This window comes from Emydura macquarii, unplaced genomic scaffold (genome assembly GCF_026122565.2).
Source record: "Emydura macquarii macquarii isolate MOO-44397 ecotype Brisbane River unplaced genomic scaffold, CSIRO-AGI_Emac_v2 contig_3603, whole genome shotgun sequence".
Classification (NCBI taxonomy): Eukaryota; Metazoa; Chordata; order Testudines; family Chelidae; genus Emydura; species Emydura macquarii.
In genome coordinates, this window is record NW_027133740.1 from 8,975,607 (window position 1) to 8,997,689 (window position 22,083).

The window sequence follows — 22,083 nt, forward strand, 5'->3', positions numbered from 1 at the left end:
GGGTTTGTTGAGTAGGGGATGTTTAAGAGAGCTGGCTGTGAAACATTGAAACATTGATTTGAGGAAGGATAACTGAGAATTTAATAGCTTTGGAAGTCTCAGTTCCTCGATTATTTTCATCAGCATATATCTTGCTGTTTTTACTGGCCACTGCTCAATACACTTTTTGAAATATCAGGGGAGTCCTGAGTAAATCTGGAGATGATGATCAGCATATCAGGCTCCCATGTGGATTTTCCCTTGGCATCAGGTACAGGGCATGAGAAAATGGAGGGAGAGAATCAATAAATTCCATCTAACATCAGTAAAATGCACGTGTCTTTTGGGTAACTACAGAATCACATCCACCATATAATTCACTACATTTTGAAGATAAAGCAGTGGGGCTGTTTGCCCTTTGAAACCGAGGGGGCTATTTGCAGTGAAGTAATGTAGTGCCTCCAAACACAGGCTCAAGAATGTATAAATCTGTGAAATGGCAGCAGCATCTCTGATGAAGGCAAGAATATTCAGCTTGAGCTGTTGGCTCCCTTTTTTTTTTTTCTTTTTTTGCTGAAAGTTCTAATCCTATTGCATTACAAATGAAGTACTACATTTTCCAGGTAAGATCACCTAAAATATGTTGCTATAAAACTGTCACTTACGGTAGCACTGCTTTCCATCAGCCCCCAACTCAAAGCCCGGATTACAAACACAGGTGAACGATCCTAGGGTGTTCATACAACGATGAGCACACCTGCCTGTCTCTTCTGCACACTCATCAACGTCTGCAAAACAAAGAGATAGAGATCAGCAATGAGATCAGTTGGGATATTTTAAAGAAGTTATACCCTCCCACGCACATATCGACAAAAGTCTTTAGAAGTGTCCATTGAAATAACATCTTATGGTTAGCAGACAACGCAGCACCTAGCAATTCCACAAACACTGAAGCCACAACACCCTCCTTCAAAATAATACTTGACATGTATAACATCGCATTGCACCTGAGGCTCTCATCACTGGACCACACTCCTTATACCCATTATATTTAAACCAAATGGTACAAGAGAGACCTAATTATTGATACTGCTCGGACAGTGTCAAATCAGCTTGGATACATCCTGAGCTGCACGTACTCCCAGCAAGATTTCTGCATGGGATGGTGCCACAGAGACCAGCACGTCCTCTGCTGCACCACCCCTTGAACTCTGCAGAGCTTCTTCTGGTGGTATGTTTACACTGCACCCAGGGGCTGTGAGTGCAGTTCACACAGACATACCTGAGCTAGCTTTAATCTAGCTAGCACAAGTACCAATAGCAGTGGAGCCAGGGCAGCATGGGCTTCAGTGCAGACTGTAGGAACCCCTCCGGGACCCTGGGTACTTACTTGAGGCAGTGAGTCCAAGTTAAAGCCCATGTTGTGGTGGCTTCTATGCTATCAGTACTCACACCAGCTAGATTAAAGCTAGCTTGGGTACGTCTGTGCATGATGCAACCATATCTCTGAGTGCAGTGTAGACACACCTCTTAATTCGACTTTGTGGGTAACTACACTGATCAAAGGAGGAGCATGCCATGTCTTCCCTGTGAGAAGGGAAAGATATGCACATGAAAGGGTCCTCTACAGACAGATCAATGCTCTCTGGCCCATCATCCTTGTAACGAACCATCCGAACTCCACAAATTAAATGCCAGTACAGAAGAATATAATTCAGCACAGCTGGAATACCCAAAGGAGCAGAAGGAGGATTGCTTTCAAACACAGAATAATGAACAAGACCCCTCACACTAAAAAGCCAAGTCCTGACCTTGTAAAGCATAACTGCACAAGAACATCAGCCTCAGAGCTAAGATCAACATTATTTTACACATTTCTTCAGGGCAAAACAAAAACTAAGCAGCTCAGATTTCTTTCTAATTTTGTATTTCTGGCTAGATCTTTTTAATTTTCTGACGGTACAATTTGTATATAGCCACACTTGTTGGGTAAGGAGATGTTCTGTGCTCCTCACCAAGACCTTTTTATAGCACACGTAACATTATGCGTGTGATCAGTGCATTTGCAAGACTGGGAACCAGGGCTGTACAGAAACCTCTTGCTACTTCGTGAAAGTTTTCTGGGTGAAAGATTTGGCAGCTTCCCTAAAGTTGTCACGGTGCAAAGCTTGCCAGGATTTTATTCATATTCATTAATTAGCTGTCACTTTGCAAGCTGGAGATTTTGGCAAAACTATGTGAATTTTCAAAGTAATCTAGGGGAGATAGGTACCTAAATCTCATTTATTTGAAGGCACTTAACTACCTTAAATCTTTCTCAAAATCCAAACCTAAATGTTCACTTGGAAACTTATCTTTTTTTATATTTGGAATTCTTGGCTTAAGTGATTTCTCTCCATGTGTGTGAAAATATTATTTGATATACACACACAAATATATGGTGTGTGCATGTGAAAATATTATAATCTATAAACACGGTACATACACACACACACACACACACTCACACACTAGTTACTCATTTCCATTCAAAGTGCAGTTACACTGAAACTCCAGATAATGCCTTCCTTTCCCATTAAATAGTCCTTTCTCAGCTTCTTACCTCCACAGGACTTTCTGTCTGCAGAAAGATAGTACCCAGGATGGCACTCACACTTTGCAAATCCTCTCTCATTTTGACAGATGTGTGAGCATCCTCCATTCCCACTTGTGCAGGGGTCCATCACTGAAAGCAATTAAAGTTGCTGTCAACTTAAAGGTCATGCTTTTCTCTGAAAATGGTTTTACCTTCCATTGTTACAAGATTACTATAACTGAGGATATGTCTACACTGCAATTACACACCCACGGCTGGCCTGTGTCAACTGACTTGGGCTTATGGGGCTTGGAGTGTGGGGCAGTTTAATTGTGGTGTAGACATTCAGGCTCAGGATGAAGCCTGGGGTCTGGGACCCCGAGAGGAAAGTAGAGTCTCAGAGCTTGGGCTCCAGGCCAAACCTGAACATCTATACCACAATTAAACAGTCCTGTAGCCCAAGCCCTGCAAACTGAGTCAGCTGACACGGACCAGCTGGAGGTATTTAATTGCAGTGTAGACATACCCAGAAAGATTAGAGAGGAAAAAATATTTGACAGCACTTTGTTTATAGTTACATTCAGTGTTTCATTATACTCTATTTCCTCTGTTTGTGTGCATCTTTCATATAGCAACAAGAACAGAAAGACATTTAAAAAAGGATAGGAAAAGGTGGTTGGAAATCCACTACAACACGCTTGCATGCGTAGGTGTTTTAGAGACTGCTCTAGTACCTGAAATAACATTTTACTCATTTTGTTTTAATTGATTAGATTTCAAGAAATCAAATTCAAATATATATGAACATATACAGCATTAGAATATGCCACAAAAATAAGCAACTAAAAAGTGTTTAAAAGATTCTTGAGATTCCCTAAAGGGCCTTCCTCATTTTAAAATGAAAGCCTCATCTTTAAATATATACATCAAGAGAATTTTATTCAAAACAAGGACATGACATTTCACAGGTGAAAAGCTTAAGGCAGCAAGTATTTAGGGCCACATTTGTAAAATGACATCAAATTTGCACACTTTCAACTGCACACTTAAGTTTTGCATGTTTTCATTATGGCACATGCTTCCAAGTATGCATAATCTCAAGATGTGAGGATGCAACCTTATTTCTGTAAACAACAGGCAATTTGTAGATGATAATATAAGTCTATCTACTGCAATGGAACCCCTCTGGACATGCCTAATGGCCAGATCAGAGCCATAGTTTGGACACCCACATCTGATGTTTTATGCATGTTCAAATGTAGGTGCAAAATCATATGCATGCAAACACGTACCTGAATGATATTAAGCGTGCATATTTAGAGGCCACTTCTGAAAATCTGTCCCTTAATGTTCTACACAGATTTAGTGGGAAATCTATAGGAGTTGAACCAATTTTTTTACAATACAACATTTCTTTCTATTTGGACTGTAAACATTTAATTTTCATGTTTTATTGATTCCTGCCAGATTTGAGAAACCATACCAGAGTTCCTGACTCACCCCCAGCCACGTTGCCACAGGCAAATGCAGCACAGCTTTTCACAAACCATCAGGATGCATTGCTTATGGTAGTACCGATTCACCACACCATGGCAGGAAATGGCACCAGAGAGGTAGCAACAGCAGCACAGTCAGAAGGCGTTTAACAACCATCACCAAACAACTATTTAATTTTGGAAGAAAAAGCCAAAAAGAGAAAAGAAAGGAAGGGAAGGATGGAAGGAAGGAAGGAAAAGAGGAGCATAGAGTGGAAAGGCAAGGGAAGTGAATGGAAGGTTGAAGAAAAAGAACAGGGAATGAAAGATAAAAAGACAAGAGAGGTGGAAAGGAAAAGAGAGAAATTGGGAATTGGGGAAGAGAGAAAGGATCTTTTTCTGTCTTTGCAAGCTGAAGCCATTCCAAGGGGTTCACCACAAACTTTTCAGCCAACCTAAACATATGGTCTGGCAGAAATGTGAGTCATATTTCTGGTGTCAGAAGCCTGGCACATCTGCACAATAAGTTTCCTATTCACTAACACTGCCAGCCACTGGGGGGAAGTGAATGGGCTTGCATATTTTTGTATTTTTAAAAAGCTAATAGCTTTCTCTACTGCCTCCTGTTCTCATTCTTCTTAATATTTAGCAGTGATCGGACATCTGCCTTTTTGCCTGCCAGCAGAGGGTGCTGTGCCAGAAGCACAAGTTCATGCTAAGTCTCTCCTTTCACTTTCTTTGCATCTCCAGGCGATAACTGCTCAACTCTACCTGGCATGACTTGGTATGAGAAGTTACTGCTAAAGACGGTTGCTGAATCTTTCTGTTGGAGTTTTAACACCAGGATGTAGACTGGGTCTCCAAAGGGTATTAGCACTTAATCCTATGTGTCACTTACAACTCAGTTCAGCATTTGGAGGATTTCTGGCCCATAAAGGACTTAGCTTCAAGCAAGTGTTAGTTCCCTGGCTGGCATGAAATATTGAGTTCTTTTGCTGAATTTGTTTGGCAGTGGTTCCATTTAGTTTGCCCTAACAACTTTGGTTTAACCGTACATAAGATATTTAGAGTATCTAACGGTTTGGTTAAGAATGATTATAGCATACAGTAAAATGGGTGATATTCTCTTGCACGATAACAGCCAAACAACGAATTGTAGGGCAGAATTTTAGTAAACTTCAGCAATTTTATTAAAAAAAGCTGTCTTCGAAGCCTCTTTGAAAGGATAAAAAATTTAAAAGGGATAGAAACCCTCAGAATGTAAGTTAACTGCCTAAGGTTAAGAAGAAATCTTCCCTGTAATCAGATTATTCCATTATGTGGTTTCTTGCACCTTTCTCTGATCCTGGCTGCTGTAAGAGGATACTGGGCTAAGAAGACTCTTGTTCTTATCCCGTATGTCAGTTTCTGTCTTCCCATGTTCCCATTATTGAGATGTCTTAGGAGTGCAGGATAACTACCCATGATTTTCACATTTCTACTTGGAATTCTTTTTTCTATATGGATTTCTCTTACTCTTTGAAGCTCAATAAAATTATCAGAAGCAATATAGAGCTGACTTTTTTATGGGAGTTTTGGCTCCGTAAGGCCGCAAGATTTTGCCCTAATCACCTATGGCATATGCAAGGGTATACTGCGGGTTATCATTGCCTTGAGAACTGACAAAATAGTTAACAGTTACAAAAGAAATTAAAAAAACCAGGGTAGTATTGTTGTTCTTTATTTGTACAGCACCTAGTACAATGGTGTCCTGAACTATGACTAGGGTCCCTGGGTGCTGCAGTAATATAAATAATAAATAATTTCAGACAATTTCGTTTGGTATCCTGAAGAGAAGGATAGATTACTAATAACAAAAACTAAAAATGGACAAAGACTACACTTCATGCTGAGTCATATTTATTACACAAACCATCATTAGGTGAGTCTAAATGAGCAACAATGTTAGGATTTAAAATGATTTTGAATTCCTACATTAACTCGCTCCAGCGTTTAAGGCATGTCCAGAATGACCAGGGACCTCTGAAACCTGTGACAAGCTTATAAAAGTGAACAAAAGTGAACCTTACACCTCAAAACTGTGTATTTCATGCAGTCATAAAGTGAAAACCTACAGCTGTTTCTGGGAAGCAAGGTTCGAAATAAATTATAAATAATTATCCAACACACAAAGGTATGAAATGATGCTGTGCACCATTTTGTGGTGTTTTATTGCTCCTAATGTGGGCTCAAACCAGTTAGTCTGGGACTTACTTTTACAGTGTTTGCCGTCTCTCTTCAGCTGGTAGTGCGGACGGCACCGGCACTTGTAGTGGTCGTCATTGATCTGAATGCACTCCTGTTCACAGCCCCCATTGTTAACACTGCAGGAATTGACAGCTAGAGCAAGGGAAGCATGAATGCATGAAAGATGTCAAAAAACAGAGTTTCTCTGGAAACAAGCCAAAGGGAACATGGCAGTGCAAAGTGCAGTGTGGTTTTCACTTCAGAGAGGGCTTTACAAAGTCTAGGTCGTCAGCAGGCACAGATTGAAGGGACAGACCCAATTGGCAAATGAAGTGGTAGTACCTCAGTGATAGCCCCTGGGGTTGGGTGAGGCAGCCTTAAGATGAGAGGGGAATGGTGCGGTTGCAAGGAAGAGATAAATGGCCAGCTAGGTGCCAGAGAAGAGTTGGATAAAGCAACAGATGTGGATGAGAGCTGGAGTGGAGACTGGACCAAGCAGCATCTACAGGCTGTTAGGGAGGTCTGGTCTACACCTAAAATGTAGGTTTACCTTGCTACATCACTGAGGGGTATGAAAATTCAGACCCCAGGTAGACGTAGTTAAGCCGACCTAAGCCATGGTAGATAATGCTAGGTTGATGGAAGAATTCTTCTGGCAACTTAGCTATCACCTCTTGAGGGCATGGAGTTACTATGGCAACTCCAGCCCTTAGAGAGGGAGGCACAGAGCAGGGAATACAGGCTTCGGTGGCACTATTTTTATTCAGCCTCACAGATGCAGAGTATAGGACTGCCTGCACATACTCCCTGCTACCTCTGCTCCTCGTTTTCCCGAACCTGCAATGGTGGAAGTGTGTGGGAGGGCAACTGAGTTAGAGTGAGGAGCCCTGTGAGCCTAGTGGTGGTGGGCAAGATTCTGGAGATGGGTTTTCTCAGCCTGGAGAACGTGTGAGCGTGCCTGTGTGTTTATATGCACAAATGTGAGTGTTTGGGCTAGGGGTCTATTTTGACTCTTGTGGTGGGTGAGTAATCAGAGCAAGGGGGGAGGGGGAGGTTCTGAACTGTTAGATGTTGCCAATTTTCATGATTTTATCATGAGTCTCACACTAGTGTTTTTCATAAAGCCCAGCCTTCTGGAGTTATGGGATTGCCTGAGAATCTCAGCTTTTATTTAAAAGAAAAAAGTTTCTAGCCCTCATGGACATAGAAAAATGCTTGCAAATGACCCGAGTGCACATTTAAGGCTCAAAAACTAGAAGGCAAATAGAAAAGCACCCCAATTTTTTTTTGTTGAAGTCTCATCTTTTTAAACCAATCATGATTTTTTGGTATCAGATACGATTTTTGAAAGTTTGGAATTAGCAATACTGGGCAGGAAGGGGGAGTGGAGTTCGCAACCTGGGACATAGGGGTAATGAGTGTGTGTGTGGGGGGGGGTCATTTTGAGATGCTGGGGTTGGGCTGGGTTGAGGGAACAGAGAGGGGCATGGCTGGGCTGAGTGCTGCAGAAATGAATTCAGCTAGTGATGGTTGTGGTGGCAGCAGTGTGTGAGGGGGGAGATGGTAGGGTAAGAACTAGATTCAAGGGACAGAGTTTGAGACTAGGAGAGAACAGCAAAGTGAGTCACAGAGGGGTAATTACTGTTTCTGCCACATTTCTATTAACTATAAAGTATTTGAGTTTGTTTATTGTGAAGTGGGAGGTGAGGGGAGATGGAAATGGATGCCTCTTTTTCTTCCCACCTACCCACCAATCCCCTGCCCATTGATACCCGTGACCACAGTTTACCGGTTTTTCACTTTGATAATATGATCATACTGCAGAGTAAGAAGCATAGAAGGTGCTACCTGCAGTGCCTCCATTTATTTTGGGCACCAGGTATCACTGTGTAGACTTTATCATTTACAAATCAATCATTTCCCCTGTACTTACCTTGTATTCAGGACTCCATGTTTGCCCCTCACCAGCTGATAGCACAGCTACTGGATGCAGGACTTTCTGCTCTGCTCTTGAAGGTTGCAAAGTCAAGAGTTGCAAAAAATGCAGACACCCTCAAACTCAGGTTGTGGCAGAAAAATGGACATGAATATATGTGTAACTTTTAAATCTATATATATATCCCGGTTAGGGCCAAATCCTGGGATTCACTATATAGAACCCTGCTTCCCCCTAACTATTTCCACCGTCTAAGGGTTCCCCCCCACCGGAGGAGGGGGCAGAGCTCGCCCCTTAATGATCTGGGCTCTTAAACACTTAATTTCTACATTTATTTAATTTTATATTTTTACAAAGACTTTGCTGGTCACCCATTATCAGTGTAAATATCCCATGTGATTGGTACATTAAGAATCAGGCTGTAGTACTGTATGTCCATATTTTTATATTCTATAGTCTAATCTGATTAGCGAGAAGTACTGTAACCTCTGACTCTGGTGTGTTGTGTATTTAGTGACATGGCAAATCCTGGATTATAGTTTGGTGGGTAACATTTCTTTGTCTTCTTTTCTCTTAACCCTGGTACAAAAGAGGCCCCACTTAATAGAAATGGATCCTGACAGTTCTAGTCTACACATCAGGAATCAGAGGCACCAACTGACATAAGGGATTTATGCATTAGAGTCAAGAGCCATCTCTGGCTTTCACTTCTAGTGGCATCAAAGGGAATAAACTCCAGTGCCGTCAGTGGATTTCCAGACACCAATCAATTCAACTTTAATGTAGATGTTAAGATATTCTACATGCTTAAGGTGGGAGAAACAAAAAATATTTAGACTTGAAAGGCTTTGGTTATTTTAAGGATCTAATCCATAGGAAAGATTGAATTTGACAAACATATCTGTAAATGGCTACAATATGAATGGAGATTTGTAGGACAGAAATCTAAAAAAGCTAGGAAAGAGAAAGAACTGGTGGAGGTTTCAGCGAGGATTGAAAATGGCAAAAAACAAAGGTTCAGCAAAGGACCAATATACAAATCTGTACATCCCACTATATGTAACTGAATAGGTCAAACAATTTTAGAGAGATAAATCTCCCAATAATACATGCACAACTTTCATTAATGGGAATGGGAAAACAGATCACATAGATTAGCTTCCTACAAAAATGATTATTTGGGGACATACTGTAGGCACTGAAATGCGCTTCATAAGAGGTTATAATACCTTTATTGATTCAAAGCCCTCTTGGATGTAATGGAAGCTGGATGGGGCTCAACATGAAAGACTGGTGGGAGAACTTCAGCTACGTTCTGTTCAGTAAAGCACTCAAAAACCTGGATGCTTTTTTAGAAGTTTGTCCTTCCCTTTTGGGTCTGCCAAAATTGGCTGCAATCTTATGAGAATATGCTTACAAATGCTTTGCATTCATCTGAAACTTCCAGGCCCTATCTATTGGAAACTCTGCCTCCCTTTGGCACTTTTGCTCCCTTAAGTCCCCCAAAAAGAAAAAATATGGTGGGGGAAAAAAGTGAACAGAACACTTTACAGTCTTCAAACAAGTTTTTTGGATTCAGTCTAGAACTGGGCAAAGGTTTTGCGAAAAGGGATGTTGGTTTCTTACTTTTATAGTCGAGAGAACAATTTTCCAAAAACAATATATTTGGGGAGAAGTAGCCTTTTTTTCTGCTTGATGAGTATCCATCAGCAGATTGCTATTCCCAAAAAATATTCACATTTTCTGAACAAATATTGCTGCAAATGTTTTACATTAGTGGAAATTTTAGATGTTTTGCTTAGTTGTGACAGGTCAGAAGAGATGTATTATTGTTTCTGCTTCCTGATCAGATGAGTGTTCCAATATTTACACACGAATTGTTATACCAGATCTGACCAGCAGTCCATTCAAACTAGCATCCTGTCATTGACTGTGGTCAGTGCCAGATGCTTCAGAGGAAAGTGCCAGAATTCCTATAATGGACATCCTGGAATAACATTTTACTAGGGAAAGTTTCTTCCTAAGCCCTATCAGTTAGCTTATGCACCACTGCATGAGAGTTTCTTATATTTTTTATTTTATTTTATTTTTTATTTTATTTTATTTTTTATTTATTTTTTATCCTGTCGAAATAGTTAAAACTAAACCATCTTTTCATATCTTTATTATGCAAATATTATCACCCTGTCTTTTCATATGGATCTCTCTCCATGCCTCTCATCATTTCTGTCATTAATCTCTGGACTCTTCATTGATTATCTGTATCATCTTTTAGATCAGATGACCAGAACTGAATATAGCATTCAAAATAAGATTGGAATACTTTTGTCACAAATATTTACCTGTGTGGGTTTAAAATTCAATTCCTGTGAATTGGGTGGGATTGGAATCTTGCCATCTGTGATTATTTGTTCTAGTAGAAAACTTGATTGCACATTGTTCATAGTAAGCAAATGAAAAAGGGCAAGCGCCTGGGCCAGGTAAATTCATTTAAAATTTTGAATATTTGCTGCAGCTTTGTGTGCATTATTTTTTCCCCCGAACTAGTTTATCCATCTTTAGTATGAAGCTGCTTGACCACTATGAGTCAAATTCTGCACTCTGAGTGCTAGAATTCAGAAGTAGTCCCACTGACTTCAGTGAAGATACTCTTGATTCACCCCAGTGTGAGCACTACCTTCCCTTAGTTCACTGAAAATTACCATTGATTCCACTCAAATCTGGATAGTTATTTCCCATATATTGATGAGTTTAATATCTTGAACATGCTACATTTCCTTTGCATTCCCTAGTCTCCAAACAAATGAGCCAAGATATGATTCAAACATCTCCTTACTTTTAATTACTTTTAACTCCAAAAACATTGAACTTTTTGCTCGTGTATAAACCCACAACAAAGCTAAAAAGACTAATTTTTCATTAAAAAAAAATCCTCCCACATCCTGAATAATGGTACATTTTGTGTGCATTTTAGTTAGGCCAATACATTTATTGCTGCAATAATACTAGAAATGATGAACACCGCATTTGGCTATTCTTAAAGTATACCCAAGTGACTGTATACAAGAAGTGAAAGGAAGAAAAGAATATGAGTGAATGAATTCAGCAGCTGAGAGACAATCAGACCTAACTGGGCTGTTTTTCTCATATTAACTTGAAATTAAATGAGATTTAAAACAATTCAAACAGAACTGTTTTCTTCCTCCCCAAATGTGTAGATTTATAAAACATTTTAATCCTTTTTACCAAGTTTAACTACCGCTATATGACTTATGTGTTAGTTTAATAGATACAAGGGCAATATCTTTTTTGATTTTCGCATGACATGGAACTATGGATCTATTTTAGTACACAGCATCCAAGGCAAGAAAACCAGGATCTGGTAATCCTTTCACAAATGTAAAACTTGATATTGCATTCACTTTTACTAGTTGAGATATAGGTGCACATGCTGCTCTCACTCACACCAGTCTAAAACAGCAGAAGTTCTGTGCTGTAACCAATGGATTCAAACCAGTACAACTGAGAGGGGGATTTGGTCCCTCTTTCTAATCTGAGCACTAAATTCTGCACTAGTTTATATGCCCACTCAACCTCACAGCTGAAGCCAATCTACAAGAGATCAGAATCTAGCCTTTTCGCCAGATTCTGTGAAGGAAATAAGGACACAGTTGTTACCATTCTTTTAAACATAACATAAATAAATAAGCAAACCCTGTGAGGCAGACTGCACTCTTGGGCAGCACATAAGTAAATGTTAACTCCTAGTTTGCAGTGTTGGTCCCAGGATATGAGATTTCACCAACAGAAGTTGGTACAATAAAAGATATTTCCTACCCACATTGTCTCTCTTAACTGCTAGTTGTCCATCAGAAACAATATGCCATTTTAAGGATCTTAAATTAAAAAGCAGCATCCTTTCTTTCCTCAGTCACCTGGCCTTTGGGAAAGATACTGGGGGAGGAAACTGCCACAGACTGAAGATGGCAGAGGACCTGCAGGAGCTCAGGCAAAAAATTTTGGTTTCAACAAGTCTGGCCAAAAATGATTTTGTTAAAAATTACTGGCCAGCTCCAGCCATCAGATTGCTTTCTGCAGTTTTACTTTGAACATTCTCTCCCTTCTGCTGATCAGATGTTTGCTCCAAACTCTTCCTCTTCATTTTCAGTCCCCTCCTGCCCCTTCCTTCTCTTGTTTGTCCATTCAGCTGATACCTCCCTGACATAATCTATTTTTTAAAATAGAAAACAAACCCATACAAGTAAGACAAAAACAAACAACCAGTTGTAGAACTGATGTGACAGCTGTTGCCATCAGTTCTTCACTCTGCTTGTATTTCTGCTCCTCTCTCTTACCCTTTGTCTTGTCTATTGAGATTGTAGGCTCTCTCTGGGACAGGAACTGTCTATACTATGTTGGTACAGTGCACAGCACAATGAGGCGCTGCCAGTTAGCCATGACCTCAGTGATACCCACAGTGAGGCTCGGGAGCCATAAGTGGCTCTTTCATGTGTCTCCTGCAGCTCTTTGCAGCACATGATATTAAAACACTCTACGGTTTAATTATTAACTAGTCTAAGATATTAACCAGTCAGGATGCTTTTACTATGTTATTAACCAATTGTAGAATATTTGGTCAGTCCCACACTTGGTCACGCGCACCCCCCCCTGATTATTATAGTTATTACAGGCAGAGCAAGGGCAGTAGCAGTGCTCACTTCCACCCACTGTATTACTCAACTCTGACCTGGAGGGGTCATATCTTGGATAAGGGGATGGGTGAATCTCCAAAGCTCATTTTAGACCTTTGCTTTTCTGCTGAGTCCGCCAATTGTGGTAGGATTCCAACTGCAATGATAGTTTTTAATGATCCCTGTCCTCTGGGAACTGGCCTGACACCACCAAACCCTTTTCACTTAGACCACCAAACGGTATCAGATAGCCAGTTTTGGTCACTAGCATGATGTCTTATTTATTTATTTACTAATAACCATGTTTGTTATGGTAGGGCCCATTAGATAGTGCAGTGATACTCAGACCTCAGTGGTTCAGGAGCCAAATTAGCGATCAACATTACCCAAAAGAGCCACAGTCGTGTGAATTCACTGTCTCATTTGCTATATGTGTGTGTGTGTGTGTGTATATATATATATATATATATAAAATAGCAAATAAATAAATAAGAGGATTGAGGAGTTCATACAGGGGAGACATGGCTACAGTGGGAATAAAAAACTATCGAGAATGGATCAAAAATCTGAAGCACCATCAACCAATTGCATGCATACAACATCAGGGAAAGCACTTAGCTCCATGAGCACAGACCGCTACACTGTGAGTTAAAGGATCAGGTCAAAATAAATACTGCAGCATGTGGCCGTGATTAAGAGTTTTGGGTCCATCATGTATTCATCCTAATGTTCACTGTGGATAAGATTTAAAAAAAAACCTGACCAAACATACACGCACAACCTGGTATCTTGAGAAATATTTAAATAGTGACCTTTTTTCTTCTATGTAAAAATTCATAACAAAGGAGAAGTTAAGGAAGAGGCAGTGGGTGAAAGGAAGGCTGGTGACTTGTGCACTCACCATTAGTCAAAACTGACCTTTGAGGAGGTATCTAAATAGTTTTAACTCTGTTGAAAAGATCCTCCACTTTACCCAAAAAAGCAACCTTCAGCCCCAGGTGTTTCTCCAGTTACTACCCTATCTCCCTTCAAACTCATCAAGTGGGCAGTTTACAACTCTTGCCTTGAGTTTCTCTCCTCAAAGTCCAGTCTGGATCTCCTCCAATCAGGCTTCTGCCCACTCTGCTCCATCAGACATGCTCTCACCAGTCACTAATGACCTCTTGTCTGTATCTTAGAGCTTCTACTTCCTCATCATCTTCCTGATCTCTTTGTGGCTTTCTTCATGGCTAACAACACCCACTTGCTTGACATGCTCTACTTCTCCTCGCCGGCTTTCATGACACAGCTTATGAAATCTCACAGGATCACAACATGAGGTGGTATCTCTGCTTATTGTGCGATTACTTCTTACAGCAAAATATCCATCACGGGTTAGGTTGGAGCATAGAACTCAATGTGGGGAAGTCTGTAATTCTTTGTAATTTTTTCAATGATAGTTTTACTATCAAAAATAATACACCCTATTTCCCTACACTTGTAGCTCTCTTTCCCCTGAAATAGGCCTCAAGCTCAGTGTAACGTTTACTTACCTATGCAGGTGCGTCCATCGGCATGTAGTTTGTATCCCATATCGCATACACAATAGAAGGAGCCCTGAGTGTTAACACAGCTCTGCTGGCAGCCTCCATTCACTACTGCGCATTCATCAACATCTAGATAAGACAGACAGATGGGGTGACCATTACAGTGTCATTTCAATGTCAGACTCAGAGAAATCACACATTATTTTTCCTGGACAGTATATTGCATGTATGTAGTGCAACTTACTCCTACATTGATGTTGCTGCTGATCTTTACTTCTTTAATCTAATTTGCTTCTACTGTGTAAACAAAACACTGAAGATGGAAACTTTTTCTTCAAAGTTCCATGAGAACTGGCATTGCCTGGCCTCTCTCTGCTTCTTAAGCACTTGATAATTAGACAGCTCTGTGACACGCATGCTTCCATGGTGGCAGGAAAAAGATATAGGGAAAGAATTAAAGTTCCATGTAAGCAGCTTCCATATGTTTTCAGCAACAGAAGCACAGTTTAAATGGCATCATACTGGAGTATTGATGCCACTACATCAAAAATCATCACAGAAGTATCTTGGGGGGGAGGGGCCTGATCCAAAATTTATGGAAAGACTCCCATTGGCTTCAACAGGCTTTGGATCAGGCCCTAGGAGTGCCCCCAAATGCTTACCTACATCCCCTCCCCCAATGGAATGTGGGTGAGAAGCCTGGGTTTCAAGCCAATACAGCCTTGCCCATACTGGTGAGGGCGTATGTGGTGAAAAGTAAACTGTGTCCACACTGGGGTGCGTAGTTACACCTGGCAGTGAAAGGCTCTGCAGTGCTTCACCATCTACACTGCTACGTATATCTGTGCTAGGAGGAGTATGCAGTATGTACGCTACCTGCTACCATAAGTGCAGGCATAGCCTAAGAGACAGCTCACAAAGAAAGAAAATCCTATAACTATTACTGGGGGCAAATGGAGTCTGAATGAGAAATGCTGAGCAGAGAATCAGGGAAATGAGGGCAGAGGAGATTTTTTTCAATACATGTTTGATGGAAAGTATCTGACTTTCATATTCACATTGTTATAGATTTGCTTTGCATTTGACTTTTTATGGTTCATATTTTTAATATTTCTTATTTATTTCATTAAAAAAATCTAATAAAAATTAAGTGAAAATGGAAAAAAGTTTTGAAGATGACTTGGAAGGACAGGACTTCCTAAGCTTCTTTCGGCCATGAGGAAATGCTTTTATAACGTTCAATGTTAATACTTCATATGTGAAATTACTCATCTAAAATAAAGCCCTAGTGTTGACTAATGTTTAAATTCAGACCATTTGCCTGCATACATCACTTACCACCCCCTCTGTCAAATATGCTGTTTTATTAGGCTACATACTATACATTTCCTTCTGGCTGGAGACATCTGGAATCTTTTCCTTATTAACAGAAGTTGTTTGAAATGCAAACTGTAAACAGAGCATGTTATTCATCTTCATGTATATTACACATCAGGTTGAGAATTCATTCATGAACTTTTTCCTCATTGATAATAATACATAAGAAGAGTCATACAATCCAATTTAAAAACATTGAGAAACCGTATAAAATAATTGTCAAGATAATTAAAAGCTACAGTTACAAGGATAAATAGATTAAAGATTGTGAGGTGCTCAGAATACTACTGTACTGGGTGGGGTCTTATAAAGAACTTTTGATAGAAAAAAGGTACTTTTTTCTGGGAAAATTATTCATTGCTTATTTTTAATATAAAAAAATTAACAGAAAAATTGTTCAACTGTAAATATCTTTAAAAAACTCTTTGACTGTTAGAATAAGATGTGGGGGCAGATGTTGCAGGGGTTGGATGCTGGGCGTATAAATCTTCTGTTTTTTACATGGTGGTTTCTGAGGATGTTGACGATAAAAGGGCTGAGTAGGTGGTCTTGCCCTATATCCTTGTCTGTGAGATTTTCTTTTGGGATCAGAGGCATAGATGCCCAGAGAGGGAAGAGTTGTACTTTAGTCCTTGAGGAAGTGGAGAGATTCATCTGTCTTCTCATGGAACAGACTGGTCGTATCAGAGGGCAGGTCCTGGATAGTACTCTGCACTTCTCTAGGGAAACCTGAAGATTATAACCATGAGTCTCTCCTCATAATGATGGCCGTAGCCATTCCTCTGGACACAGTCTCGGCTGTATCCACTGTAGCCTGGAAAGAAGTTCTGGCTGCCAATTTGCCTTTGTAAATTAAGGCCTGGAAGAGGGCTTTCTCCTTTTATGGTGGTCTCATCCAGGCAGTAGAGGCAGTATTGATGTTCGTCACTCACAGAAAAGGAGCGAGGGCAAGAAACAGAGTTTTTGAACCCTGGGCATAATCCCAGCCTTCTCGGGAGAGAGGGGGTATTAATTCCCTGGGGGAAAAGGAAGGTGAAAGAGAAATAACTATATTAGAAAAACACAAACAATTTACAATATATTTACAGGAATGACACAGTAGAAAGGAGCTGAGGACATCAAAGATTCCAACTCAGACCATGCAGCGTTAAGAAGGAACCGGAAAGGAAGCAGCCCATGCCACTCTTTATGCCTTTGGTTCAGAACATGAGGTACGGTGCACACGCAAGCCAACAGACACTGCTTGCAAAAAAGATTACAGACTCAGGCACATGGTGTGCATGTGTACTCACATGTGGAATACACATAGGGCTCATCACTTGAAGAAGAATTCAAGCTTACCAGGCACAGTTAATGGGATTCTTCATTAGTTTGTACTGAAGGCCAAACTGCAACTCTTTTAGCAAATTGAAAGAGACAGACGGGTACCCAGAAGTCACCTACTACAGGACAGACCCAACAAAGAAAACAACAGAACACCACTGGCCATCACCTACAGCCCCCAACTAAAATCTCTCCAACACATCATTTAGGATCTACAACCTATCCTAGCACATGATCCCTCACTCGCTAAGCGGTGGGAAGCAGACCTATCCTTGCTTACAGACAGACCCCCAACCTGAAGCAACCATACACCCTACAAGAAGAACACTAACTCAGGTACATACCGCTGCAACAAACCCCATTGCCAGCTCTGCCCACACATCGACTCTAGTGACACAATCACAGGCCCTAACCACATCAGCCACACCATAAGGAGCTCATTCACCTGCACATCTACTAATGTAATAGATGCCATCATGTGCCAGCAATGCCCCTCTGCCATGTACATTGGCCAAACCGGACTGTCACTGCGCAAAAGAATAAATGGACACAAATCAGACATAAAAAATAGAAACATTCATAAACAGTCGGAGAGCACGTCAATCTCGCAGGACACTCTGTAAATGACTTGAAAGTTGCCATACTTTTATAAAAAAAACTTCAAAAACAGACTTCAAAGAGAAACTGCTGAGCTTGAACTGATCTGCAAACTTGACACAATCAAACTGGGTCTAAATAGGGACTTGCAATGGTTATCTCATTACAAGAAGTAATTGTCACTCTTCACACATTCTCACCTCCTAATCAATGGTTGTGAATAGGCCTCAACTACTTCACCATTGTTGTTCCTTCAACTTGGATATGTATATATATACCTTCTATCTGATTTCTGTTCCTTACATCTGATAAAGTGGGTTACAGCCCACAAAAGCTTATGCCTGAAGAAATTAAATTTGTTAGTCTTTAAAGTGCTACAGGACTCTCATTCTTTTAGCAAAGTTGCATATAAAAACTACCTTACTGCCTGAGGTTTAGAATGACAAGAAAGATATATGGCAGCACTGTTTTATCTGTTTTTCTTATAATATGCCATGAGCACCAGTTTGGTTTATATATATTGCAGAGGATGCTTAAATTGCATGAGTGGTAGTTTCATGACGTGAAAATAACATATGTTAAACCACTTTCTATTTGTTTAGACAGCTTTTCTTTGCATAATGTGTGTTCAGAACAGCCATTAAATAACACAGATGAATAAAAAGAACCGGGATGGCTTCCTAGTCACATGAACACCAGTCCCAAAAGAGATCATTTTACCTCTATATTAGCCTAAAATTGACAAAACAAGCTTTTTTAGAGAGTACCCTAGTGTAAGGACTTGTCTACATATGGATTTGCTCCTGATGAACTGTTTCTGGTTAACTCCGTGTGTCAACACCTTTATTGCAGAGTAAAAGTGCCTTGTTCCTGTTTTGCTTAACCCACTGGGTTTATATACCCTATAAAAGTGGGTGTAAATAAGAATAAGAGTAGAGTAATAATAAGGAAAAATAGTGTCAATAAGCCCTTATGTTGGAGTTACAGCCACTTATACCAGGTTTGAATTTGAAAATGTCCATGCTGTATTGACAATTTGCAAATATCCACTCATAAATCTGTGTATTAACATCAATATTTTAAAGTCCTGGATACATATATTTCAATTGATATATTCTACAACACAGTGGCTTCCTGTAGTTGTTTTTGGACTATCTCATTTTGAGATTTGATTGCATGATCTTTGAAATACTGAACATTTGCTTTATTGGTTTGTTCATGAGGGAAATGCCAATTTGTCTCGTCCTCAGAAGAAAACATAACAGCTGTGATGGGCAAAGTTGAAGATTGTGTAAAAAAAGTGGTAATAAAAGTTCCCCTGCAAGAAAAGCTGAATTACTGATTATAGAGAATAACCTCTTTTTTCCTTCCTACAAAACCATATTGGGAGGAGGGGCGGTACTGGCAGTAACTATCAGCTTTTAAACTGCATAACTGAGCCATAAAGTTTGTATTTCTTACAATTTTACATATTATGAGAAAGAAAAACAATACACGATATATATTTGTATAAATAACATAAGAAGAATAGCAATTGCCTATGTAAGACAAAAGTAACCATCAAAACGAGAGGACAAGAAGTGGTTTCTTTCACACCTAAGTTTTAGTTTAGTCTTGACCCACACTAATACAATGTGTGTCATGTCCCCCTGTCATGGCTGGTCTACTAGGGGACAGCCTACTACTGCAACTGTCTGATAGAGTTTACTCCCTTAGATCAAGTACTAAAAGTCTGTGGTGCAGTCCTGACTGTTCTGGTTCAGGCCCTGCTGCTGACCTCGACAGGGGATCATTATAAAAAGTACAGGCTTCCGCTCACAAGGATAATAAAGGAAACAGTTTGAACAAATCGTGCTGAAGGAGACAATGGGCACATCTCAATATCTGACACACGGATAAAGGCAAAAGTAATGTCAAGATTCTTACTCACCCCATGACAGAATCCCCTCAGTAATTGAGGAACAGAAGGGAAAAGAGTCCCTTCTCCTAGCAATGAATCTAGTCAGCACTAAGGCTTGTGGGTATCCACAGTCAAAGACAAGGTACCTCTGACCAATATCCAGTTGGCAATATCATCCAGTGTTGTACACTTAGGCTATGTCCACACTGAGGTGCAGTGCTGGCTAGGGGGATATAAACTGTAGAGTGTACCAAAATGCTGTGCTCCAACTGCCCCACGTGGATGCAGCTGGTGCGAATGAAAAGGTTCGTTGTTTGCATGAACAATAATCAGTAATAATAAACTAAATAATCAGTAATGCCACCTTGACATCTTTTAGTTCGCACCACCAGAGCCTACGATGGGCAGTAAGAGTGCACGTTTTTGGTGCACGCTGCAGTTCACACCCCCGTAGTCCATGCTGCAGCACACAGTAGACAAGCCTGTGGTGTGCTTCAGGGGGTCACCTTCTAATAGCTTTCCCAATGATTGTAACAGCCTGGCACAAATTTACAGACGAAGGAGTTATCCTTTATGTCAAATGACAGAGGCCTGTGTTATAGATGTGCTGGGCTGCCTGCCTACAATGGCTTATTAACCTACATAGAATTCCCTCATTTTTTGTTTCTCTTCTCCATCCTTCTACCGACTGTCCTTACACTGTAAGCATCTCAGGGCAGGGACTGTCCATTCTCAGTTTCTGGAGAGTGCCTAGCACAGAACTGTGCCCCTCCGGGTTCTTAATTCTTAACACTTGAGAGTTTCTGCATTAAAGGAGGAAATATTTGTCTTTGACTATGAAGTGAAGATGCATTTCCTGATCACTTTTTTTTCCAGGAGCGGAGGAGGAATGAAGAGCCTCTCAGTGGCTGAGTGTTCCTTTAAGAGGAGAGGAGATGATACTAAGAGAGCAGACAGCTGGCACCAGGTAGTCTTTACAAGTGTGGAGGGCAAGGGGAGCAAGCAACTAGCACAGCAGCTAGTGCAAGAGTTGTTGGGGCTCCCATGAAAGAAAGCATTTGGAAGAGAGCAGCAGCAGTGGCGGTCTCACCAAAAAGTAAAAGGCAGCAGCAATTGATTTTAGGGGAGACGTACCTAATTCATTGAAAAGACAATAATCCAGTGGGTTAAGGTTTGGGAGAGCAGGTTCAGTTCCTTACCGTGCCACAGTCTGTCTGACATTGGGTAAATGACTTAGTCTATCTGTACCTCAATTCCCTGTCTGTAAAATGGGGATAATGAAGTCCCTTCCTCACAGAGGTGTTGTGTGGATAAATACATTAATGCCTCTGAAGTGTTCAGATACTACAGTTATGGAGGCCATGTAAGTTAGGGATGGATGATGTTTGATTTTAGGAGAGTCTCAGCAATTGACTAATTGATTTTGGGGAAGGGGTCCCCAGGCTAAGAAGTCTGAAAACCACTCCCTTGCCACATGGGGGTACTGCCACAAACAAAAATTAACAAAAATTAGCCTGGGCTTGGCTCCCACAAAGGACTGGATTCTGTATGCAGGCAGTCATGTTTCATTCTGCAAGCACTTTTCAAGGCAGTCAATGTTGTTAACACTGTTAGCTTTTTATTTGCCCATTCACTTTTATACATAAATAGTAATACAAATGGTTAAGTAGAGAGATCTCAGAAGAGAATTTAATTGAATTTTGTTTTTAGCTGACATTCAGTTTCATGCTAGTCTCCCCTTATATGACTGAATAGTGGGTTAATTCAACAAACAATACTGAGCCCTTCACCCTTAATCCTATATGCAAACCATATGTTGTAATTGGAAACTCTGCAGACAGTAATTAAAACTGCCCATTCAATTTAAACAAGGTCAAGAAAGAAAGCTATTTTAAATTCAATAAGGAGGCTATTTGAAAGTGTAGACCCCATGGAAGACAAACTTAACAACTCACTTGAAAGCTAAAACGATTTCTAATCCTCTTTTTGATATGGAATGGTATGAAGCCTTAGCAGTCAAGAAAAGTCACTGCTTGCTCCTCATAATATGCAAAGAAAAATGAAAGAGTCAGTTGAACGAGAAAAAGAAAAAGCATCTGTTTAATAGCTGTGTAAGCCCGTGATATGTAAACTGCTTTGGATTCAAGCACCCCTAATTAGAGTTTCATTCTTCATCAAAAATATGTATATAGACACATAAGAATTAAGCTAGTTTTGGGATTGAGTAATTTGCAGGAAAGTCAGGGTAAGGGATTAAAATAAGAAACGGGATAATTCAAGGACAGACCTCAGAGGAGCATGGCAACATTTTCACACGGTTGTGAGGAAACACCTCTTTTTCACATTTCAGATGAGTGCAATTTTGCTCCTTCTTAATCATTAACACAAGAACTCTCTTGTTCAGAATCTTATAACTGTATGCAAGATCTGAGAGAGGCAGGTTAAAACACCATCAATGTCATCACTACCATTAAGTAT

The 22,083-nt window shown here is 40.3% G+C and overlaps 1 protein-coding gene across 6 annotated transcripts in view; it reads right to left on the reverse strand.

The window, feature by feature from the left end:
* The window catches only part of LOC137145597 (multiple epidermal growth factor-like domains protein 6), a 250,002-nt gene that overhangs the window by 65,585 nt on the left and 162,334 nt on the right, over window positions 1-22,083 (reverse strand). For all 6 annotated transcript variants that reach the window (XR_010917683.1, XM_067536448.1, XM_067536447.1 and 3 more), the window contains 4 exons: window positions 14,415-14,537; window positions 6,283-6,408; window positions 2,582-2,704; window positions 645-767 (listed from right to left, as the gene is read on the reverse strand). Coding sequence is in view for 5 of the 6 variants with exons in the window: in XM_067536448.1 (XP_067392549.1) it covers window positions 645-767; window positions 2,582-2,704; window positions 6,283-6,408; window positions 14,415-14,537 (495 nt within the window). In the remaining variant the exon portion in view is untranslated. The remainder of the gene's footprint in view (window positions 1-644; window positions 768-2,581; window positions 2,705-6,282; window positions 6,409-14,414; window positions 14,538-22,083) is intronic.